This window comes from Panthera leo, chromosome B3, assembly GCF_018350215.1.
Source record: "Panthera leo isolate Ple1 chromosome B3, P.leo_Ple1_pat1.1, whole genome shotgun sequence".
NCBI lineage: Eukaryota > Metazoa > Chordata > Mammalia > Carnivora > Felidae > Panthera > Panthera leo.
The window spans coordinates 7355942-7379568 of NC_056684.1; the positions used below are offsets into that span (position 1 = coordinate 7355942).

Consider the following 23627-nt stretch of genomic DNA (forward strand, 5'->3'; position numbering starts at 1 on the left):
AAGAGTGCATAGCACATAGTAGGAATTCAGTAAAATTATTGTTCAAACTGGGGCACAAAGTGAAAGGGAACTTACTGGATGGGATTCTGGGACAACAGGTGTGAACTGGGACTGTTTGGGCAAATCAGGGTGTGTGGTCACCCATCATCGGTACTTGTTGAATGAATGGATCTTGTATCCTTGGAGCTATCTAAAGAGGAGTGAAGGTTTTATGGGGTTTGCCTCCTTTTAGGCAAAGTACTTCCGTTTATCCTGGAATCATTCAACTCATATTTTCTGGGTACCTACTCTCTACCAGGTATTTCGATCATATCAGGGATACAGAGAGTTTGAGAAGAGCCTTGTTGTTACTCTTAGGGTGTCCGCTGGGTAACGAAGTAGTGACAGTATTTGACAGTATGACAAGTGCTAAACTAAAGGGATGGGCAGACTGCTCTGGGAACATGTGAGTGGGGAAAGCGAGAGGAGGTGGCAGTCAGGAAGGCTTTTTGGAGGAAGGATATTTCAGGGAGTCCTGGAGGGTAATTAGGAATTTGCCAGAAATTCCAGGAGGAAGGAGCCAGAGTGTCAAGGAAGTCTGTTCATGGCAGAGAACTCATTGCAGAGCAACTCAACAACACTATGTTGCTGGATGCTTGGAACCATAGACTGTGACCAAGGTAGATGGGCCCATGACCTCCCAGACGGTACGAACTGTTTGCCATCAGACACGACACCCTGTAACCCATTAGGGCTGACAGTGGAATGGCCATGTATGTCAGGATCCAGGAGGAGGGGCACCTACCCCATGTCTGGAGTGCTGACTCTGGCAGTGACCTAGGTGGGGAGAGAGGCTTCTCGATACCCACGTGGACCGCAAAGGGGGAGCCGATGTGCCCCTTTCAGCATCTCCCTTTCCATTCGGTAATGTGGGGAGCCTTTAGCCCCACCCTCCTTATTTTGCTATTGTTACCTGGGCGGACGGGCTGGTCACAGGACTGGGCCAGGACCACCGTGCTCCTGCACAGAGGTGGGAGGCCTGAGGTCTCAGGATCTGGAGGAAGAGGCTGGGTGGGAGGTGGTGGGTAGATAGGAAGCTGGAGGAGGTGGAGGGAGCTGGAGTTTGCTTAGCTAAGGCCCATCTGCCGCCCCATCCAGAGCTTTTGAACGTAATATTAAATTGTTCCTCATTATTTTCCTTGGATGGGTTTGCTATCCTGATATATTAATTATTCTTAAAGGTCAACAGCGCTCTTTCGAATCCCCTTCTGTTCTATCATGTAATCAGTTAATTAATTGGAAACCATTTAGCAGCGTCTGCTGAGCGCCTTGTCTGGTGCGAGTTTTCTTGTTTTGTTGTTCCTGCAGCGATGGCTCCCTCCACGTTCCTGTTTTCTTATAAGGATTTGGAATCTGAAGTGTGGGCCCCGCCCCTCATCCCTCCCCTTCCCCTGGCGGGCCCTCTCACTTCAGTCATACCATAATAGGTGTGATATCTCAAAATCTTTTTTCTTTCTGAGTCTCTACTGGTAAGAAAAGCCCATCTCCGTGGAGTGCCTGTGTAAGACGGGCACTGAACGGGGCGCTAACGTGTAGTATTTTATTTGATTCCCACCATTTAATGTGGTAGAGATTCTGCTGCCATTTCAGAGGAGAGAAAGAGGTTCAGTGATGCAGTGGGCTCTCCCAAGAATTACGGAGCTAGAAAGGGGCCAAGCAAGGATCCAACCTCCTGGAAGCTTTATATTCTTGTTTGCTGTGGTGCTGGTCCTTCGAAGTATCCGGGCGAAACTTGGGTTGTGGTAGAGTCTTATGTAGAGTTCTTAGTCCCAGGTGCTGCTGGTTCATCACAGGTGTAAACGTTTGAGAGGAACACGGAGCCCCGTTACTTCTTTATTGCACTTCCATTTTGCTTGCTGTTTCTAGAATCTGATGCGTGCAGAGGGAATTTCTCAGCAGCTTGAGGGCAGAGCAGAAGCGGGAAGCAGTGCTCCCAAATGTACCCGCCCCACCCCCGCCAGCACAAGGCAGTCACGCTAAAAGGCTGACCTGTGCTCGACTCATTGGCAGCTCAGCGTGTGTGTTCTGCTGCCGGACTCCTGCCCACGTGCCTCCTGGAGACGTGCTCTGAGGCGCTCTGACCCTGGGCATGTTGTTAATGTATGTGGCTCTGCCAGGCCCCTCCCTGCCTGCGCTCTGGTCTGCAGTCAAGTCGGGAGCCCGTAGGGGGAGCGGATTGCTGGTTGAGGGAATCTCCGTGCCTCTCCCTGGGCCCCTTGCTGCTGCCAGGTGGGTCTTCGTCCCTTTTGGCTTTACGTGTGGTCCCGGTTGGACTAGGGGACACGGTGGGAAATTTGATGTGATTCCCCCTCTCAAGAGACCAAGACTTCCAGTCTTCCCACACCTGGAGGTGGGGAGGTTTTCCGAATTCTGCTTAAGAACGGTAGGATTTTGTCCTAGTGGGTCACAGGAAGACAGGGGTCATGGGAACCACAGGAGATGGGTCCCCAGTACCACCTACCACCTCCTGCTTCTCCTGGTGGGTGGTAAAGAACACAGACTGCAGCCAGGCTGTGGGGGTTCGATTCGTGGCTCCCCCTCGAGGCAGCTGCTGGCCCAGGGTGAGGTATCTAATTTCCTTGTTCCATGATCTCTCCTTTGGAATGTGGCGATGATGACAAATGATGATGATGACGATGATAGCACGTCCCTTATAGGGTTGTTGTCGTGTTTAAGTGAGCTCTTTTTTTTAATGCTGTTTATTTTTGAGAGAGAGAGAGAGCATGCACGAGTGGGGGAGGGGCAGAGAGAGAGGGGGACAGAGGATCCGAAGCGGGCTCTGCACTGACAGCCAGGGAGCCCGATGTGGGGCTTGAACTCAGGAACCGTGAGATCGTGACTGGAGCTGAAGTCGGATGCTCAACCCCCTGAGGCACCCGCGTGCCCTAAGTGAGCTCTTCCGCGTAGAACCTTTAAAGAGAGCTGGCCCAGAGTAGTCGCTGTGTGTTAGCCATGGTCATCACCACCACTCTCAATACTGGCCTCGCCACGCATTGAGTACCTACCGCGTGCCAAGCACTTGGTTGGGCACTTGATATCCATAAATTCATCTTAATCCTTAGAGCTGCCCCATGAGGCAGATACTATTATGATTTGTGTGGTCGAGATGAAGAAACGGACCCAAGGCGTGACGTCCTTGGAGGGTGGGTCACGCGATTCCGAGGACCAGAGCCGAGAGTCTAGCTTGTCTCTCTGGCTCCGAGGTTGCTGCTGTTTGCCATTATTGCCACTGCTCACAGCTAGAGCGGGAGCCGGTGTCGCCTGGTGGGTTTGGTACCACGTAGGGTACTGGGCTCATGCCGAACGATTCTGATTCCTCAGGTCTGGGCTTGGGCCCTGAGAATATATATTTCTAACGAGTCCCCAGTGATGCTGATGCCGCTGGTCTTGGGATCACACTTTTGAGAAAACTCCTGCCCGCCCCATGGGATGTGGCGTCCCAGAGCAGTAAGGTGGGGACATAACGAGCTCTCCACCACACTGCCTGCCTGGGCTCTCCCTGCAGTGCCCCTTGCCTACACGTTCCATCGTAAAAACGAATCTGTTACCTCCTTCCTCACGTGATCTCAGTGGCCGGGTCTCCTGGCCAGCCCAGTGGATGAGAAGGCTGCCAGGTGACAGTGGCATCCCTGTGTCCTCCTGGCTCTGCTGGAAGGGAGGCAGACAGCAGTCGGCTACAGCTCTTTACATCCACAGACAGGCTGTGGTCTGGGAAGGGGGAGGGACACGGAGGCCTGAAGGGCTCCGGTGCAAAGGCACCTGAAGCCCGTAGGCAGCTGTCTGCAAAGCTATCTCTGGAAAGAGCGGCTTCAGTTAACCCTTTCATCCTAGTCGATGACACCATGCTCCAGTCTCCTAGGAAAATGCCGCAAGGCCCTGGGCTAAGGTCTCTGCTCCTTGGTGCGTCCCCTGGCCTCAGGGGGACCCCGTCCATTTGGCAGCTGAGCAGGGTCCCCACCTGCTCACATTAGTCCATTTCTAGCACTGTCCCAGCCCTTCTCCAGACTGCCTATGGGCACCTCTCATGGTGCAGTCCTCCACCAGGTTTCAGATGGGGAGGCCAAGTCCCCTTTCTAGTTATTAACAATGGCGTCTGTTCCCAGGAGTTCTCGATTCCTTGGCTCTTCGCACGGTGTCTCTTTACATCTGGACACATGGCTGTTTTGTTCTCCTGTACTTGCACGATCATCTGACCTTTCGGGACAGAAGGAGTTGATAAGAGGCGAAGCAAACTCGTTGCAAAGACAAAACTTCACTACCGTCAGTGGTTCTGGAAGTGTGGTTCCCAAACTGGCAGGGTGGGCATCACCCTGGGAACTGCTTAGCAATGCAAATTCCAGGCGAGACCTATTGAATCAGAAGCTCTGGGAGATGGAGCCTGGTTGTCTGGCTTTTATAACCCTCCAGGTGATGCTCATGCCCAGAGTTGGAGAACCTGTGTCCTAGATGCTTCCCTCAACCCACCCCTGGCCTGTGTTCCTTCCAGCCACTCATCACGAGGGATCACGAGGGATCAGATGCATTGCTGGCTAATCATGTTTCTTTATGAACAGGCCCAAAGCCGCTTGGTGCTTAACATTGTGTTGTTTTGGGGAGAGCCATAGATCTTCCTCGAGTCCCAAGAGTAGATCTTAGAACGTAGATCTTGGGTGCCAGTTCTCGCTTTAGTGAGATACTCCACGGGAATATGCCTTCAAGTCCTGCGTCTTGAAGAGCAGGGTGGTACTCGTGCCCCTGCCCGCCCTCCTCCCTGCCTGCCTTCCCCGGACTCTGGTTTCTCCAGGCCCAATGGTGTATGTGGCAGTTTCCTCATCAGCCTCTCTGTGGCTGTAGCCACACTCACCTGTGGCTCCCTCCTCCCTCAGTAGCCCCTGCTTTGCTTTCTTGATTGTCTCACAGATGCTCCCCGTGTCTTTGTTCTTCTCTCATCACAACAGCTCTTGAGTGAAAAATGAGTGTGATGCATTAGCCACATCACTGTGTCACCTTTGTTCATGTACCAGAGTCCCTTGGGTGCCATGGCTCCCGGAGCCAGACCCAGCCTTCTCCTCCCCTGAGGGGGCCAACTGGTAGGAATGCCCCATGCCCGTCAACCCTCTACCCCCACCCCCTCAGAGCTCCAGAGAGAGCCCTCATGCTTCAGGGCAATTAGCTTTTGGTTAATTTGTCTGAAAAGAAACTCCCAGGGAGCAAAACCCCTCAGAATATAGTCTCAATAACATTCAAGGTCTGGTGAGAAGCAGACTGCAAGAAGGCTCAGAGCTGATGGTAAGGCTTTTTCATGAGCCTTACCTCTGGTCCCCAGGCTTTGTGGTGAGGGCTACCGTTCCCTTGACCTGCGGGGCCTTCAGTCTCTGCCCGAGCATGTGGGCAGGGGCTGGGCTGGGCAGGAGTTCAGACACCAGCACGGCTCCAGGGGAGTAGATGCCACTTGTCCAATTAAAACGGGTGGCTGTGTGTTCTTTGGTTGAACTGAGATTTTGCTGATGCCTGAGTTCAGGGGGTTATCGCCTGGGCCTCTGGAGCTTGTTTTAATGGGCTTGGGCCTGTCGGAGCTCCAGCAGTGACTGGAGATGGGCAGATAAGGGGAGAGGTGCCATATGCATGGAAAATGATAGGTTGTATTTATCAAGGGCCAGGCCTCGTACCAGCTGCTTTCTGTGCCCTGTTTGCCAAAGTCCGTGTAATCCTCACCACAATTCATGGGGACAGGCCCTGCAGTATCCCCAGTTTCCATATGATGAGACAGGTCAAGTAACATGCCCAGGGTGACAGAGCTTGGGAACAGCTCCCAGACCCATGTGATGCCAAGGTTTTGTGGGAATTCAACTGAACTTGCTGTACATTTATTGAGCACTTACTATGCTCCAGGGGCTATAAAGGCTATCAAGCTGAAAAGAAGTGTGTTCTTTACCTGAAGGAAGAGCAGTCTTCTGGGGGAGACCAAGACATACACAGCAGACAGAGCTGGAAGTCTGAGATGTGGGCTGTATGTGAGGCCCAGACAGAATGCATGGGGAGAAGAGGAAGGAAGGAAAGATTTCGGTGTGGGTGGCACTGGCCATACTTAGGGCTATTTGAAATGTACCTGGAGGACAGGGAGCAAGTGCATGAAAGTGTAGAGGATGCTGGGGGCCATGGTGTGGAGATGGAGAAGTGCCAGGAAGCTGTGAGGGTGTAGCCAGCCTGGTGATACCGCTCTGTTCGTGGTGGTGGTGACAGTGGGGTCTTTAGGGTTAGTTATGAGAAGGGAGGTGTGGGGGGTGACAGAGTGGTTGAGGTCATTGTGCGAAAAGACCTGAATTTCAAGGTGGAGTCTGGGCTTGATGAGGTGGGCCAAGCATTCCTGAGGTCCAGCAGTCATGCCCAAGTTTAGTCTCTCGTGTGCTGGGCCACAGTCCTTCTTCACCCTCTCAGTGTGCAGCAAGTCCTGTCCCCTCTTTTCCTGACTGTCCTGAGCTTCTCCAGCCTGAGAGGATGCTGGCAGCTGTTCAGTGGTCCCCACAGAGTTGGGGACAACCGGAGTGACTCCTTTCCACGTGACTGCTGGATTCTGGGACAGATTGGCGTCTGGGGAAAGGACATCTGACTTTACTTTGGAGAACTTCTAGTTAGACTTCTCCACCTACTGGCGGCTCCTCTTTACTGAGGGCCCCAGTCAGTGCCTGGCTTTTATAGATGGTCTAGAGCTTCGAGGACCAGTATGGTAGCCTTGGCCATCCATGGCTGTTGAGCCCTTGAAATGTGGCCCTTCCAAACGAGATGTGCTGTGGGGGTAAAGTACACATGGATTTCAAAGCTACAACACACACACAAAGGAATATGAAATATCTCATTAGCATTTGTTATATTGATCACGTCAATTGATGACATTTTATATTAAGTATGAATACAACTAGTTTCGTCACTCTTCAGAGACCACTAGAAAATTTGAATTCGCGTATGTGGCTCACATTATGTTTCTACGGGTGGGTGCGTGCTGTCACACTCTTTCTGTAAAGGTCCACGTACTAAATAGATTAAGCTTTGTGGACCATTTGGTCTCTGTGACACCTACTCAACTCTGTGGCTCTAGGCAAGCTAGAAGGGATGTCTGAGTTTTCTTTTCTTGCTTTCCGTTTTTATAATGTTTCTTTATTTTGACAGAGAGACAGATAGAGAGTAAGCAGGGGAGGAGCAGGGAGAGAGGGAGACAGAGAATCCCAAGCAGGCTCCACACTGTCCGTGTGGAACCCGATGTGGGGCTTGAACTCACGAACCGTGAGATCATGACCTGAGCTAAAATCAAGAGTCAGATGCTTCACCGACTGAGCCAGCCATGTGGAGGCACCCCCCCCCCTTTTTTTTCCAAAGTTTATTTATTGGGCACCTGGGTGGCTCAGTCAGTGAAACGTTTGGCTCTTGACTTTGGCTTAGGTCATGATCTCACAGTTCGTGGGTTCGGCTCCTTGCTGGCAGGGTGGAGCCTGCTTGGGATTCTCTCTCTGTGTCCCTCTGCCTCTGCCCCTTGCCTGCTCATGTGCTTTCTCGCTCTCTTCTCTCTCTCTCAAAAACTTTATTTATTTTGAGAGAGAAAGAGAGCATGCAAGGAGGGGAGAGAGAGAGAGAGAGAGAGAGAGAGAGAGAGAGAGAGAGAGAATCCCAAGCAGGCCCCATAGGCCCCATGCTGTGAGCACGGAGCCTGATATGGGGCTTGAACCCACAACTGTGAGATCATGACCTTAGCCAAAAGGCCTTAGTCGGGCGTTTAACTGACTGAGCCACCCAGGTGCCCTGTAAGGGTGTATGAGTTTTCTGTAGCTGCTGTAACAAATTACCCTAAACGTTGTGGCTTAAACACACAGATTTCTTGTCTTGCACTGTGTAGCTTAGAAGTCCAACATGGGCCTCACTTGGCAAAAATCAAGATGTCTACAGGGCTGGGGTCCCTTCTGGAGGTTCTAAGGGAGAATTGTTACATTGCCTCTTGCAGCTTCTAGAGGCCATGCCACATTCCTTGGCCTGTGGTGCCTTCCTCCATCTTCAAAGCCAGCACATCACATCTCTTTTCCTTTCTTCCATTGTCGCAACTCTCTCTGACCTTCTGTCTGTCCCCCTCTTCCACTTTTGAGGATGCTTGCGATTGCACTGGGGCTATTGGGAGAATTAAGGACAATTTTCTCAAGGTCCACACTCTTAATCGCATCTGCAAAGTCTCTTTTGCTATGGAAGTTGATCTGTTCACAGATAACGGGGACTTAGAATGTGGACATCTTTGGAGGACCGTTATCCCACCGAGGACATGGGCACAAACAAGACGTTAATGAAGGGGCATGGTTGTGTTGTGACAAAATCATATTTACAAAAACGGAAAAAACAGTGCTGGCCCATGGACCATAGCTTGCTGGCCCCTGAGCACCACGATGAACAGTTCTGCACCCAATTCCAATGTGGGGTTTTTTTCCCCCTACACCACCAAGCAATTCTGGGACACCAGCTGGGTGTCCCACAATTGAACTCAATTCTGACACTATCTACCCAGAGATAGCATCAGACTCCACAAGTGAAGGGCTCAGTCGCCACTCCAGACGCCAGTCCCAAATCCAGATTGTCGCTGGTGCTTCTCACAACCTGGCTGAAAATCAGAGGTTCCCTTGACCCCTTCCTTGGGTTCGATAAATTTGCTAGAGTAGCTCACAGAACTCAGGAAACTCATTTACTCAACTAGATTACTAGTTTATTACAAAGGATAGTAAAGAATGCAAATTCTACAAGCAGATGAAGAGATACATAGGGCCAGGTCCCGAATAAAGGCTCTTTTGTCCTTGTGGCGTTTGGGGTCTGGCATGGCGGCACATGCACATGGAAGTGTTCCACTTCGCCAGCCCCCAAACTCCTTTCTTACGGGGGCTGTATTATGTAGGCATGGTTGATCAAATCATTGCCCATTGGCGACTGATTCCACCTTTGCTCCCTTTCCCCTCCCCAGAAATGAGGGGGTGGGACTGAGAGTTCCAGTCAGCAACCCCCCCCCCGCCCATGTGCAGGGGCTTTCCAAAAGTCACCTCATTCTCTGAAGTAATTTCAGGGACTGAGGACAAGAGATCAAATATTATAATAAAAGATCCTCCCATTATTCTTAACTGCTCAAGAAATCCTAAGTGTTTTGGTAGCTCTGAGCCAAGAACCCTGTACCAAGAGCAAATACATATTTCTTATGACAGCCATCATTTCTCTATGTTACGTGGGGTGATTTTTGGGGGGTTGGGGTGATATTTTTGCTAGATGATTCTGTGGTCCAGTAAGTTTGAGATTCAGTAGGTCAGCTCCTTCTCTTAGGAAAGGCTCTGAGAAGTTCTGCAGTAAATAAGTGTTTTGTTTTGTTAAGAACCACATTATTCAAGCAACATGAATATTTTCCCTTTGGAATATCCCTTAATGTACTGCGGACCTCAGATTCCTGGGAACATACTCTGGGAAACCCTGGGTTAGCCCAACACGGGGCCCTTGTAGAATAGCTGTCTCCAGCCTCCCGATCTAAGGTCAAGGCACCAGTCACGTCATTGGAGATTTGATTAGAGAAAGCATTTTGGCTTCATTAAAGTTCATTAAATGAGCCATCCAGTGTAATTTAGCTGAATAAAAATGGCTCAAATGGCTTTAACCCCCACCCCCTTTTACAGCAGTTTAATTGAGGGAAAAGCAAATATATCAATGATGTAGAAGGATATTTCTTGGTCTTCAAGAGGAAGGTTGGGCAGCAGCCCCAGCTTTCTTGTCACAGACACTGGATTTTAAGAGGTTGGCTCTTAGAGCCTCTTGGATGGCCAGCAGCAGGCCTTGGGGATGGGATTGCGTGGTGCTTCCTTCTTCCCCGCCTGTTCAGCCCCGGGAGTTTGGTGGCCGCCACCATAACAGCTCCTCACAGCAGGCTGCAGTCATCTCTGGTGTGGGGTCAACTGTACACAAAGTCTCAAGGTCAAGGTCAATGACTCATACATGCTCTGGCTCTTGGAGAAATGTGCAGTAGACTGTCAGCCGCCTCCTTCTTCGTGGCTGGTTGGCTTCTTTCCAGCAAACTCTCTGTGGGGTTGGTGCTGCATCAGGGGGTTCTCCTTTCTTGACCTTTCCTCCAGGTTCTTCAGCAATGTCAAAAGAATCCTGGCAAGGGAGGGAGTTGGCTCTGTCCAAGAAGACCCATGGAGATATTTCCTTTATGGGGAAAGGGAAGGAGGACAGACAGATCATCAAGGGGGCACTGGCTCTTACAGAAGGAACAATCGCATTTTTCTTCTTTTTTTTTCTCAAAATATTTATTTATTTTGAGAGAGAGCGGGAACGCACACACAAGTGGGGGAGGGGCAGAGAGGGAGAACAAGAGAATCCTAAGCTGGCTCTAGGCTCAGTGAGGAATCCCAAGCAGAACTTGAACTCACAACCGTGAGATCATGACCTGAACTGAAATCAAGAGTCAGATGCTTAATCGACTGGGCCACCCAGGTGCCCCAAGAATCCCCCCTTTCAAAATGCTGCCTTCTTGGATGAAGGAAATAAGGCTTAGATGATGATGGACGCAGCCAGTGAGCCTCGGCTCCTGGGAGCCTACAAGATGAGGAGGGGCTTGACCTTGGCCGTGTTCTGGTTAGCTGTGCTTGGAGCCCCTAGGGTGTTCAGAATCATGCCTTTTGCAAGTGGCTGAACGAATCCTCTAGGAAAAGTCAAGGGACTGTGGTGTTCATCACTCCCGGTTCTCAGTATTCTTTTTTTTTTTTTCTTCCCTTGCTCCAAAGGGTTTATTGAGATGAGTTTCACATCCAAGTCCAGTGCAGAGGAGATGGGACTTATAAACAGGAATCTTGAAGGTGGCACAAGGGTTCGGGGTGGAACCCGGAAAAGAACATGAAATTAAAATAGAGGAAGAGAGTGGAGGGCCGGGAGAGGAGACACAGACTATGGCCCAGTGATAACAACATGGGGGTGGGTGGGGCCCTGTTAAAATCCCATCCATTTATACAGATATACAGGGAGCTGTGGGGGACCTGAGGGACCCTCCTCCACCCTCCATGCCCCATCTTCTCCATTGGCCCCCCAATGGATGCGGTTGGAGGTAAGGGTTGGCACCTCCCCCCGGGCATCAGCTGCTCCCCACGCACTTACTGGCCCTGGAGGCACCGGGTAGTGTCTGGAAAGCTGCGTTGAGAGATGGAGAGGGGTGGCTGGTGCATCGAGCGTGCTTCCTGGGTGGGCCAGGCTGGGCCCTCCCCCTGAGCACAGCCCCGGGGTGCAGCGGGCTCCGGGCTTCCTGTGGGACCCGGAGCAGGGGCGGCTGGGGCTCCTCCCAGCACTACTCCCAGGCAGGTCTGAGAAGATGGAGAAAGGGCCCGGGGCTTCAGAGAGAGAATCTGGCACCTTCTGGTGTCTTGGAAAAGCCGATCCCCCAGGACACCCAGCCCTAGTTGTGATGCATCCAAAAAGGCAGCTCAGATACCAGGACTACTGGGTGTCAGGGCGCGGAGAACAAACTCCCCGAGGCCATCTGGGAGGGTGCTTCCTGAAGGAGGCGACTCCTCAGGCTGGATGTTTGGGGAAAGGCAGGTGATGGGGTGTCGCCTCCTGGAGTCAGGGCGTTAGCACCACCAGTCTCTGAGTTGGTTGACAGAAAGAGCCCAGGTCTCTGAGCCTCCAGACCGAGGCTGGAAGTTGCCTCAATCCCACCTGCCCAGGCCAGCTTCCCAGTTGGTGTGGCGGCCAGGGAGGGGCCAGGTGGGTGTCATAGGAAGCTCAACTTTCTCTTTTCACGCTCTTTTGCAGAAAAACACCTGCGTGTGCCCAGGGGGATCTACCTAGTGGACAGATGCCAGGTTAGATCTTAGCAGCTGGAACCTGATTGGGAGGTGGGTTCCTGGAGCACCTGGGCATAGAGCAAGGTAGTGATGGAAAGTCATGGCTTGGAGCCTTTCAGGGGTCACAGTAGAGCGGCCAGCTTGGCTGTCAGGGCCAGGGGGTAAAAGAGGCGCTAAGGACAACAAGTATATAGTTTGTTTGAACTGCTCTAACAGGTCTGGGCGGCTGAGACAACAGAAAGGTATCTCCCACAGTTCTGGAGGCTGGAGGTCCCAGGTCAAGGCGTTGGCAAGGTTGGCTTCTTCTGAAGCCTCTCTCCTTGCCTTGTAGATGGATGTCCTCTCCTCGTGTCTTCACACGGTCCCATTCTGTACATGCCTGTGTCCTAATCTCTTCTTATAAACACACCAGCCCTATTGGATTAGGGTTCATCTCAGTGACCTCACTTAACCTTAATTACCTCTTTGAAGGCTCTGTCTCCAAGTACAGTCACTTTTAGAGGTACTGAGGGTTATGATGTCAACATATGAATTTTTTAAAAAAAATTTTAATGTTTATTTTTGAGAGAGACAGAGCATGAATGGGGGAGGGGCAGAGAGTGAGGGAGACACAGAATCTGAAGCAGGTTCCAGGCTCTGAGCTGTCAGCACAGAGCCCGACGCAGGACTCGAACTCACAAACTGAGAGATCATGACCTGAGCTGAAGTCAGATGCTTAATTGACTGAGCTACCCAGGTGCCCCAACATACAATTTTTTTTTTACATTTTATTTATTTTTGAGAGAGAGAGAGGACACGAGTGGGGGAGGGGCAGAGAGATTGGGGGACAGAGGATCTGAAGCGGGCTCTGCGCTGACTGCAGCGAGCCCGACGCGGGGCTCGAATCCACGAACCTTGAGATCACCACGTGAGCCAAAGTTGGTTGCTCAACCGACTGAACCACCCGGGCACCCCTCAGCGTATGAATTTTGAGGGGACGCAATTGAGCCCATGACCAAGGAGACAAAACCACAGTGAGCGGGATCGAGGGGGTGAAGGGGTGGAGTGAGCGTGCAGGAACCGAAGTGGGGGCCGGGCAGACCCGACAAAGGGTCCATGGTGTGGACGTGAACAGGTGTGGGGTGCCCGGCTGACCTAGGTGGCGGGTGGGACGGTCTGGCACAATAGCACGGGAATAGCGGGGCACCTGCCACCAGCAGTCCCTTACACAGTTGAGTCCTGAGACATAACCTGCTCGTGGGCCTGCCTCTGCCAGTAGAGGAGGGGGCACTGCCTTCCAGATGTCAGCCGTGCCGTGAATCCAGGAAATCTATGAAGTTCCTCGTCTCCTGGGTCTCTTGTGGATGGAGCTTAGTGTCCCCTTCTCAAGTCTCAGCCCCCAAGGATATGTTTCTTTGGGGCAACGGAAGAATCCATCTGGTTGGCTTTTCTTGGCAACAGGTCCCTCTTGAGTGATCCTCTCCTTGGACAGTAGGGTTCCGAGGGTAGAGGGTGACATCCTCTGCATTCACGGGTTCCGTGCTGCTGCAGTTGGGCGCCCCCTTTAGGAAGGTCATGGGACTGCTAGCCACACTGAAGTTCACTGGAGATCACCAAGGGGTTAATGCAGGAAGAGCCATCTCAGCCCTGTCTTTCCTCAGGGTCAGATTTTGGCCATCTGTGTGTCTGGCTCCCTGTCCCCAGAGCACCCAGTAACTGCCTCATCATTGTTCATGACTCTGGGCCCCAGAGTCTGGGCTGTGAGAGAGCCAGGAGCGCAGGACAGAATTAATGGCTTTGTTTGGTAGTCTCGGATGAGGGATACGGGGGCGATGTCACAGAGCTTGATTTGGGAAAGTGTTTGATTGACTGAGCTACCCAGGTGCCCCAACATACAATTTTTTTTTTACATTTTATTTATTTTTGAGAGAGAGAGAGGACACGAGTGGGGGAGGGGCAGAGAGATTGGGGGACAGAGGATCTGAAGCGGGCTCTGCGCTGACTGCAGCGAGCCCGACGCGGGGCTCGAATCCACGAACCTTGAGATCACCACGTGAGCCAAAGTTGGTTGCTCAACCGACTGAACCACCCGGGCACCCCTCAGCGTATGAATTTTGAGGGGACGCAATTGAGCCCATGACCAAGGAGACAAAACCACAGTGAGCGGGATCGAGGGGGTGAAGGGGTGGAGTGATCATCTCGTAAGATTGTGCTCACCGAATTAATTCCAGTGGTCAGGTGGCTTGGAAACTGGCCGCTGACCCAAGCAAAAGTCAGAGACAGGTGATAATGGATCTTTTAGGGAAGAGGATCCAGGAAGAGGCTGCCGTGGGGCCCAGAGGCAGGATGGTTCTTAAGTAAACCCTTGTCTGATGAGCAAGATAACCAGCCCGTCAATAACTGGCGACAGGTGAGTGCAGGTGAGGCGCTAGCTGGAAGGAAAGTCAGGGGCAGTGAATTCTGAGTGGGTGGTAAGTCTATTAAAGCCCTGTCTCTCAGCTTCCCCGTGTGCCCTGCGCCACGAGCATTTATAAATGCCCGTGTGGCCAGACGCGTGCCCTGCTTGTCTCGTGGTGGCCGTATGTTTGCCTTACTTGTCTTTTGTGGATACATTTGTCTCTGGGGCTGGATGCTTCTCTCGTGTGTCTCTGGCGAGGTGCTGTGTGCAGTCGCACAGGTTGCTCACACTGCACTCCTCCAGGGACTTGTGCAGCACAGTGTCGCTGTCTCTGGTGACACCTGAGGGGTGTGTGTGTGTGTGTGTGTGTGTGTGTGTCTACCTGGGAATTTAGATGTCTGTGGGTTGCTTGCAAATGTCACGTGTGTCACGTGTTGCTCGTTGCTGGAGCCTTTGCATTAAGGCCACTCAGACCTCCTCAGCTTCGGACAGCAACCTCTGAGCCCCAGTTTCCTCATCTCTGCTGTGGAGATAATAGTGATACCCGCTTTGTACGGTTGCTGTAAGTATTAAATACGGTCACGAGTGTAAAAGTGCTTAACACGGTACCTGGTGCTTAGTTAGCCCTTGGTGAAAGGCGGGTGTTGATCATGGTGGCAGTGCAGGTTGGCAGGAAGGAGTGAGGACGGGAGAGGGGAGAGGAGCTGGTCTGTAGAGGGAGTAAGGGCAGGCTTTCCTTCCCACAAGACAGGATGGTCTGTGTACCAGCGAGGCAGTGGGGGAGGAGGGGACTTTGTCCTCCTGGACAGAGCCTGTGACCACTGCAGTGGCCGCTCCATCTGGCCAAGGAACTGGAGGAATCTTGCTGGGTGTGGCAGGGGCAGGAGGAAGATGAAGCCAGGATGCCCCCCGGAGGAAGAGGAGCCCACCTCCCCCTTACGGAGTGTCCCGCCCCCTGCCCCCCAATCCCATCCATCTTGTAGTAAGGAGATAATACTGTTTCTTATTCGTGATTTGCCCAGAATGCCTGGTATTTTCTATCTTTCAGAATCCAATTTTCTCATGACATTTCTGCCTGATGTAGCATAACATGACCTTTGTGAAGGGACATTGCTGGCAGCCTGCCCCCTGCCTCCGGCTCCCCAGGAACCGCTCGCACTCTCCGTGGCTGGAGCCCCTCAGGGATGGGCAGGGTCCCCACTTCATCCGGATTACTCCTGTCTCTTGCTTCTTGCTGGGGGTGGAGTGGCGATGGTGGGGGAGGGACAGACGGGGCGTACTTCTGAGGGCTCTGTGACTCTGGGGTTCCTGGCTGCTGACTCTTACGGGGTGCTGCTCCGTTTTAGAACTGGGGGTTCCGTTCAGGGCTGTGCTGCAGGGAGGCCGAGACCTCATGGCAGGCGGGCCTTGCCTTTACTTTTGCTGCCGCTGTATAGACAGTGAGCTGGGAGAACCACAAAACAAAACAGAAGACTTCTGTCTGGATGCGTCACTCACATTTGCTGAAACATCGTAGAGGCTAATGGTAACAGGACTCAGAGTGGCATCGACACCTGGTGTCCTTGACCCCGAGGTCTGAGCTCCGGGCGCGAAACCTACTGTAAAGTCAGCCTCTAGCCCACACAGCTTGGCGTGTGCATCTGATCCACGCTCCAGCCTCCCGAGCGGTGGGTCCCAGGGCGCTTTGCCCCAGTGTGTCCTCAAGTGGTCATTGTGCAGGTCTTCCTTTATCACCCGTTTCCTTCTGATCAGCGCAGGTGCAGGAAGTCTGTAGGCACGAGCAGACTGCTGGTAGGGGTTTTGTGAAGGGGAGCATGTGGACAGGTCACGGTTGATGAGCTTTCGGTGAGTCATACGCATTAGAGCTCTACACCCCATGGGCAGGAGGCACCTACCCTAGACAGCGCCCTGCGGGCAGGAGGGCCCTGGAAGGACAGTGCTGGCTGCAGGGGGAGCACAACAGGAAGCTTAGGGCCCCCTCCCTGCCTATGGCCCCCCTTCTTTTGTCTACCAGTCCCCTGCACCTGCAGAAACGGGGTTGCCTTTCTTAACATAGTCACAGGCTGTCACCAAGGGTAGGGCGGTCTCAGATGCAAAGGGGAAGCCGTGTCCCTTGGGTCCTTGTGTCTGTCATCTGTCCCTGTGAAAGGTGTGCATACTCTCTGTGATTTCACCAGCCTGGACTTCCCCCGTGACCTCTAGCCCCTGGCCAACAGGCTAGTTGATTTCTCTCCCTGGATGTCTAACAGGCATCTCCAACTCAGTGTTTGCAAGGGGAAGCTCTTGATCTGAACCCCACCCCCAGATATGACCCTTGCACAGCCTTCCTGGTCTTAACAAATAAGGCTGCTCGCCTTGTTGCTGGCGTCTTCCTGCCTCCTCTCCCCGACCCAATCCAATAGGAGGTCCTGGCGGCCCCCTCCCCCTCCCTGCCCCTCCTCCCAGTCCACCTGCTTCGTTATCTCTAATCCCCTTCCTCAATATAGAGACCTCCTAAGTGGTCTGCCACCTTCCAGCAGTCTTGATCTTTTACTTAAAAAAAAAAAAAAAAAAAAAAAAAAGGTAATTAGATTATGTCACTTCCCGATTTAAAGCCATCCACTGCCTTCTCATTGGTTTTTAAAATAAAATCCAAGGTCTTCACTATGGCCAGCAAAGGTGGGTGTGGCTCTTTCCTCTTCTCCCTTACCCCCCCAACCACTCTCCCCTGCGTTCTTTCCCACTGGCCTCCTCCCTGCCTTTGCTCTTCTTGGCGTCCACTGCCCGGAACAGCCCAAGCCTGGCACTGGTTCCTTCTCACTCTGGGCTCAGTTCGCTGTTACCCTCTCAGAGAGCACCTCTCTAAGCTCCTGCGTAAAGGAGCCATCTCCCTCTTCCACGTCGGTAATGCCATCACCTTGTCCCCTTCCTTCTTTTCATGGCAAACAGCAGCTCTCTTGCTTACTCCCTTATAACTTGAATAAAAATGTCAGGGGTTCCTTCTGTCTCGTCCACCCCTCATTCCTCACTGTAGCCTGTTTTTGGTTCTCCCCAAGTATCTGTTATAGAAATCACCTAAATAGGGGTGTGCGTGTGTAAGCATATGTGTGCATATGCTTATGTGAATGAGCGAGAGTGTGTGTTTGCATTTGCTACCTGTGTGTTTAATGGATGCCAGTCCACACATGCTTGTGTGCGTGCGGGTCGATATTTACCTACGTGGCATCCTTACAGCCATCCGTGCTCATCGGTACGTGAGTACGTTGTTCCTGGGGTCCACTTCAGTTCTAGCAGTGTTTGCTGCCTTTAAGGGCTGCTACCACATCAGAAGCTGTTTGTTGAGCCTGGCAAAGTGATAACCGTGGGCGTGTTTCTTCTGTTATTTGGAACACTAATGGCTACTCCTTTCCCCTGTACATCCTAATGAGAGCAATTAAATAGCCATTAGGAGGAGAACAGAAGTGTGAACAAAAGGCTGATGTCTTGATCATTGATGGACCTCTTTGCTGGGGGAGAGACTGGGTAGAAGAAATTGTAGGTGACCTGCAGAGGTTTTTTCCACTATCGTGAATGTTAAGAATGCTTGTTGGTAAAAGGGTATATAGTTTCACTGGGCGAGATGAGCAAGTCAGTCCTAGATAGGCTATGGTACAGCATAGTCCATTAGTGATACTATATTGTATACCTAAAAAACTTGTTAAGAGGATGTATCTTATATTAATGCTTATTGCAAAAAAAAATAAATAGATAAAGGAGAGAGAGAGAGTAGGATACTTTTAGAGTTGCTGGTTAAGTTTATGGCATCGTTTATGGTCACAGTTTCACGGGTATATACTTATCTTGAAGTATACAATGTATACATTAAATATGCACAGTTGTTTTTATATCCGTGACACTTCAGTAACAGAAATGAAAAAGAATGCTAGTTGGCTTGTGTACCCTGAGAGGTCTCTGTCCTCCTGGAGGAGGGTGGCTTCCAGAAGGTTCCCTGAACCCTTATTGTAGTGTGAGGATGTGGGAAAATGACCACGATTTTTTTTTTTGTTTTAACATTTGTAAAATCTCTCCCTTTCTTCGAAATCTTCTGCAAACCTAATCTGTGGCCTTGACTACTGGCAGGCATATATTGTTAGCAGAATGGAGCCAAGGAGAACAGCAACACAGCCAGGCTCCCGTGAAATAACCAAGCTTACTACCACGAGCATTACTTATGCAGATCCGTCCCTTAACTTCCCCTTTATTTGTCATTCTTGCAGAAACCTGTCGAGTAACCGGCTTACCACACTCTCATGGCAGCTCTTCCAGACGCTGAGTCTTCGGGAATTGTAAGTTTGGTCTTGAAGACCATGCAAGTAGTAGGCTGGGTGGGGAGACGTGTTGGGCAGTGGGGCCACCTGAGGTCGGGTGTGCGCTTGAAGGGGCTTCTCGGCTTGGGCGACACGGAGTATACCATGTTCAGTGAGAGTGAGCCACCCTGTCGTTTGATTTCTGAGGCTCTTTTTGGCACAGTACATTTCAGAAGAAGACCGGAATCTTACCTCTGAGCAGGGCACAGTTTTGTTATCTGTAGGTAACTGGTAATAATGGCATTGATATTTATAATACTAAAGTGTATTTATGAACTTATAATAAATCACATTGGTAATACATGGTTTTGTAGATTATTAGGTGTGCTTTCATTTATGTGACTTTAGATTTATCGTCATGAGCATCATGGGAGATGAGTGTTACTATATCTCCAATAAAAAATGCATTTTTTCATTTTAAAGTGAGGGTTCTGAGCGCCCAAAAGGCATGTGAGACACAGCCAAGATTGCATTATTAGGGATTGGCCAACCCAGGACTTGAACCCAGGCCTCTGACTTCAGACCACACGTCCTGTCCATCACTCATAATCTTTTGTCAGCCTGTTTGTCTTGAGTATGGGCATCTTGATGGTGGGAATGGTGGGAGGCAAGTCCATGTATTTATTTAATCTGCCTGTGGACTTCTTGGCCTTGGTGCCTTCCAAGGCTCATGGATTCAGCCCTGTCCCCTCCAGCCATTTTGTACAAACCCATGTTGGATGGATGAGTGAAAATTCCTGACCACTGCTGGAAAAAATAACTTCTGTGGATGTGTGAGTCATCAGGGCCACCTCTGTGCATGAAGGACAGCATATTATGTCGGGGGAACAAATCAAGGAATAAATTGGAAAGGAATTAAGGCGTGGATGAAATTAGGGAGTCAGGGTTCCAGAGACACTGCTCACGTGTTCCCTTTTACTTAGTGACTCAAATCCAAATCACTGAATAGAGATTGCTTAGTATCTTTACCAGGAGGCAGTGGCCTTGGGTCTCTGCCCATGATGTTGGCCTTTCAACCTGTCCTCCCCCCACCTGGGAACACCTGAGTTCATGGTTGAGTCATGATCTTAGCTTTTCCAACCAAGTTGGTCAGGAGGGGAATATTTATATCCAGTGACCCAGTAAGCCCATTACCCCAGGAGGGCCTTGTATATCCTACTTATCCTTATGGACCTGAGTGCCTGTGCTTCTTCCAAGGCCATTTCGGGTCAGGGAATACAGAGGTGATCTCTTCGACAGTATTGTAGACTTTAGAGAACACTGCTAGGATAGTACTGCCTTTCTTAGGATTTTGCCCCTTCCTCTGGGCTACTCGTCTGGCCTGGGCATAGTAGACATAGCAATCAACAATTCTCAGGTCATGTAGGGCTGAGATCTTGATGTACACCAATTAAAAACTACCTGAGCTTGGAAAAAGGTAAATATATATTTATTTGTTTATATAACACTGAAAAATTAGACGATGTCACAGACAGCTAAATGCCAGACCATTAGACTTGATGCATTGTATTCATTTCCATCTTTGTAGGTGGAAAAAACCTTAGTGGTAAATGAACATGACTGCTAATGTCACTGCCAACAGCGATTTCTGAGATCTAACTCCGTGCCAGGCACTGGGCCAAGCAATCTCTCGAATTATGTACGTTGTTTAATTCTTGTAATAATTTATCAGGTAGGAATTAGTACTGTCACTTCACATTTGGGGACACTGAGGTACTCAGCAAGGTTAAGTATCATGTTTTGGGTTACCCATTAACCAACTGGTAGTGTATGGACTGAAGGTCTTGACCACTATGCTTAGTTGTCTCCCAGGCTCTTAAAATCTCTTTCTAATTCAAGGATAGGTTCTGTGATAATTTTCAAAAAGTGCGTGATTGCAGTTCTTTCTGACGTTGCCCTAGTACTGATCAGGGACTCTGTCATAAGGAGCTAACTGGGGGTCTCTTTCTTGGGAGTCTCGTGTCTGGTTCTCCTGGAATGCCTGCCCCTTCCTCTGTAGGAGGCGAGGGACAGTATCTCTCTGGGGGACATCTGGGGTCTGCAGTTGGCTGAATTATTGAGAAAACGTTCAGTGCTCCTTCTAAAAAATCATTGGATGCGAAATCAATGGTGACCTGTTTCGTGGAGTTTTAGAAACAGTTGTTCCGTGGATATATATTTAAAGAAAATGTCAGATTTATCCCAGAGGATCATGGGATTCTGCATTCATCTTTGCCCGGGATCAATACACTGGTGAGCTAGATGTGACTTATGGAGGAATGAAGATGTTTCCTCCGGTGTGAGTCAGTGTGTGAGAGCCACCATATCCAAGAGTATTTTATTTCTGTCATATTGTTAAATAAGAAAAAAATTACATTGGAAAATAAAGAAGCCCCCCTCCAAGGAGCAATCACCCTGGTAGGGGTCTATTTTTGAGGAAGAATTGAATGTTGAGAGTGGAAAATTTATCTTTTGGATGGAGGGGCCTCATGTTGGCTCTTAGCTGTGGCTATGATTAAAATCCAAACAATCTCAGTTCCTGGCAAATGGAAGAGGGGGTAATATTTTCTTGTCCGACTTCCTGATTAGTCCACATGGCGCCATCTGCCACGAGCCTTCTAGACTGCCAGGGTCTGCCCAGTGGAGCCTGTGGACTGGGGTGTGGGGATGGGTTGGGTATTTCCAGGAAGAAAGAATCTTGGCCCTGGAGGAGAGAGGCCAAGGGGAGACGGCTCTCCGTGCCGTGGCAGCCAGAAGATCACAAAGCCAGAAGTGTGCGGCTTTGAGCCACCTTCTGCGGGAAGAGAAAGGGTAAACTAGGGCGTGCAGTGATTTCTCAGCACATTTCGTTCTGCCATTGAGCATGTCTGCCTACCCCAACCAGACCCTCTCCCATTAGAAGATCCTTGATAGGAGAAAGCATGCTGTTGGGATTCTTCATTGGAAAGACTGAGTGTCTTTGACCTTTTCAGTAGTAGAGGAGGAGACGAAAATGCTATATATTGCGCACCTGTTATGAACAAAGTCCTGTCTCATCCTTGGAGCAACCCCGCATGGGAGGTATCATTATAACCAGTTTTGCAAATGAGGGGTTGAGGCTCGGCCAAGTTAAACAACTGGTCCAAGATCACAGAGCTCAAGAGTGGTCATGGGAATTGGGATTATGGGAATTAGCATTACCACCATCCAGGTCTGCTGTTTTCAAAGACCAGTGCTCTTTCCTTAAACAACTCAGCAACGCCACCTCCCCCCACCCCTTCCTACCCCCATACTTACCTGTCTCCTTCTGGAAATCACTCTCAAGATGGTGGCTTCCCTGGTGATATCACCAGGGAAAAAAACCCCAGACAAGTTAGCATCTCAGAGCCCTTGTCATGTGCTGGAGGCTTCCTTTACTCATTTCTCACTTACTCTTGTCAGATGAAGACCATACCCATGAAGGGTATGGTCTTGGCCTGGGCCATTGCCCTTGACAAGTCCAGACTGTGTTTCTCTTATTGGGAGAACTGGAAACATCTCTCAGGACTCCCTTTGGAGTCCTCAGCCCTGTTTCAATGGCACGAGTTTGCAGACATTTGAGTTGATGGTGCACAGTTGCTCTGAGAAGTTTCTGGCTATATCAAGATGGTGTTTTCTTTCCTTACAGAGAAGACTGGAACTGTCTGTCCAGAAATCAGAGCAAGAATCAAAAGAGATTGTCTTAGAGATAAAAGAATGAACTAGAAAGAAAAGAAGCTCGGATTCTGAATCCCATGACACAATTTAGGCAAAGGCAAGAGGCACCAGAGGATATAAACCCACAGCACGGAAACCTTCCAGAAATACCCTAAGGACCATTAGTGTATCTTGAACAGGCTTCTCTTAATACCCTGCATGCACAGAGCAGTCATGATTAAAACAGATTGCAGTATTTCATTTTCTTAAAGCAAAATGATATTACCTCTGGTATAATTTGCAGATTTAATTGACTTGGTAAAATATTAACTCAGTGTGGGGGTGGGTTTGGGCTGATCCTGGCACTTTTCTCCCAGACTAGGGCATGATCACTTTCCATAACTCTCAGAGCAGTCCCTGAATGATCGTGTGAATAGTAGAGTTACTGTAATAGTAATTTCTAGCCTCTTTCTAGCCTCTTTTGGTTCACAAAGCACATTAACGTGTGTTATCACGAATCCTCATCACTTTGTGAAGAAGGAGGGTCGAGCGCAATTACCCCCGTTTTACAGACGTTGAAGCAGAGTCTTGGAAAAGCAAGTTACTTGCCATATTCGTTTCCTAGGGTTGCCTTAAACCACCACAAATTTGGAGGCTTAAAACAATAAAAAGTGACTCTTTACTCTTCTGGGGGTCAGAAGGCCAAAGCTAAGGCTTCACAGGTCCCCTCTCCCTTCAGGGGCTCTCAGGAGGAATCCTTGCTCATCTTTTCTGTCTTCTCGTGGCTCTGTGGCTCCTGGTGTTCTGTGGTTTGTGTCAGTGTCACTCTAGTCTGTGACTCCCATCTTCATGTGGCTGCGCTCCCTGTCTCTCTGTCTGTGGTCTCTCCTCTTCTAAGGACACCCAAGTCATTGGATATAGGGGCCCACCCTAAATCCAGAATGATCCTGTCTCGTGACCATGTCATGATCCTTAACTTGATCATATCCTCAAAGACTCCATTTCCAAATAAGGTCACATTCACGGGTCTTGGGGGTTAGGACTTGAACAGATCTTTGCGGGGGGGCAGGGGTTGGGAGAGACACAGTTCAGTGCACTGTCTTTGCCCAAGGTGACAGCCGGCTCAACCCAGATCTTTTGTGTACTTCTGCCATTGTGTTACCTCTAGGAGGCCAGCGATGATCACTTGGCCCTCTGGACGTGCTTCCCTCAATGACAGCAGGTCTGTGTCCCTTCTACATTTTCTCCTGCTGGCCCCAGATTGCCACTGGCAGCGCTGTGGCGGGGAGAAGAAAGCCAGAGTGATGACTGGAGGGAGGGGAATCAGTGTTTTCTAAACACCCTGTCGTGGCCTTGGTCATGCAGCCGGGTGTCTGTGTGTGCGTGCTTGGATGGGGCTGAGTTAATCGGTGGGAATCCCCTAGGGCCCTG

General features: G+C 50.4%; 1 protein-coding gene across 2 annotated transcripts in view; it reads left to right on the top strand.

The window, feature by feature from the left end:
- The window catches only part of NTRK3 (neurotrophic receptor tyrosine kinase 3), a 539904-nt gene that overhangs the window by 253959 nt on the left and 262318 nt on the right, over nt 1–23627 (top strand). For both annotated transcript variants that reach the window (XM_042941053.1, XM_042941054.1), the window contains one exon: nt 18474–18542. In XM_042941053.1, the coding sequence (XP_042796987.1) occupies nt 18474–18542 (69 nt within the window). The remainder of the gene's footprint in view (nt 1–18473; nt 18543–23627) is intronic.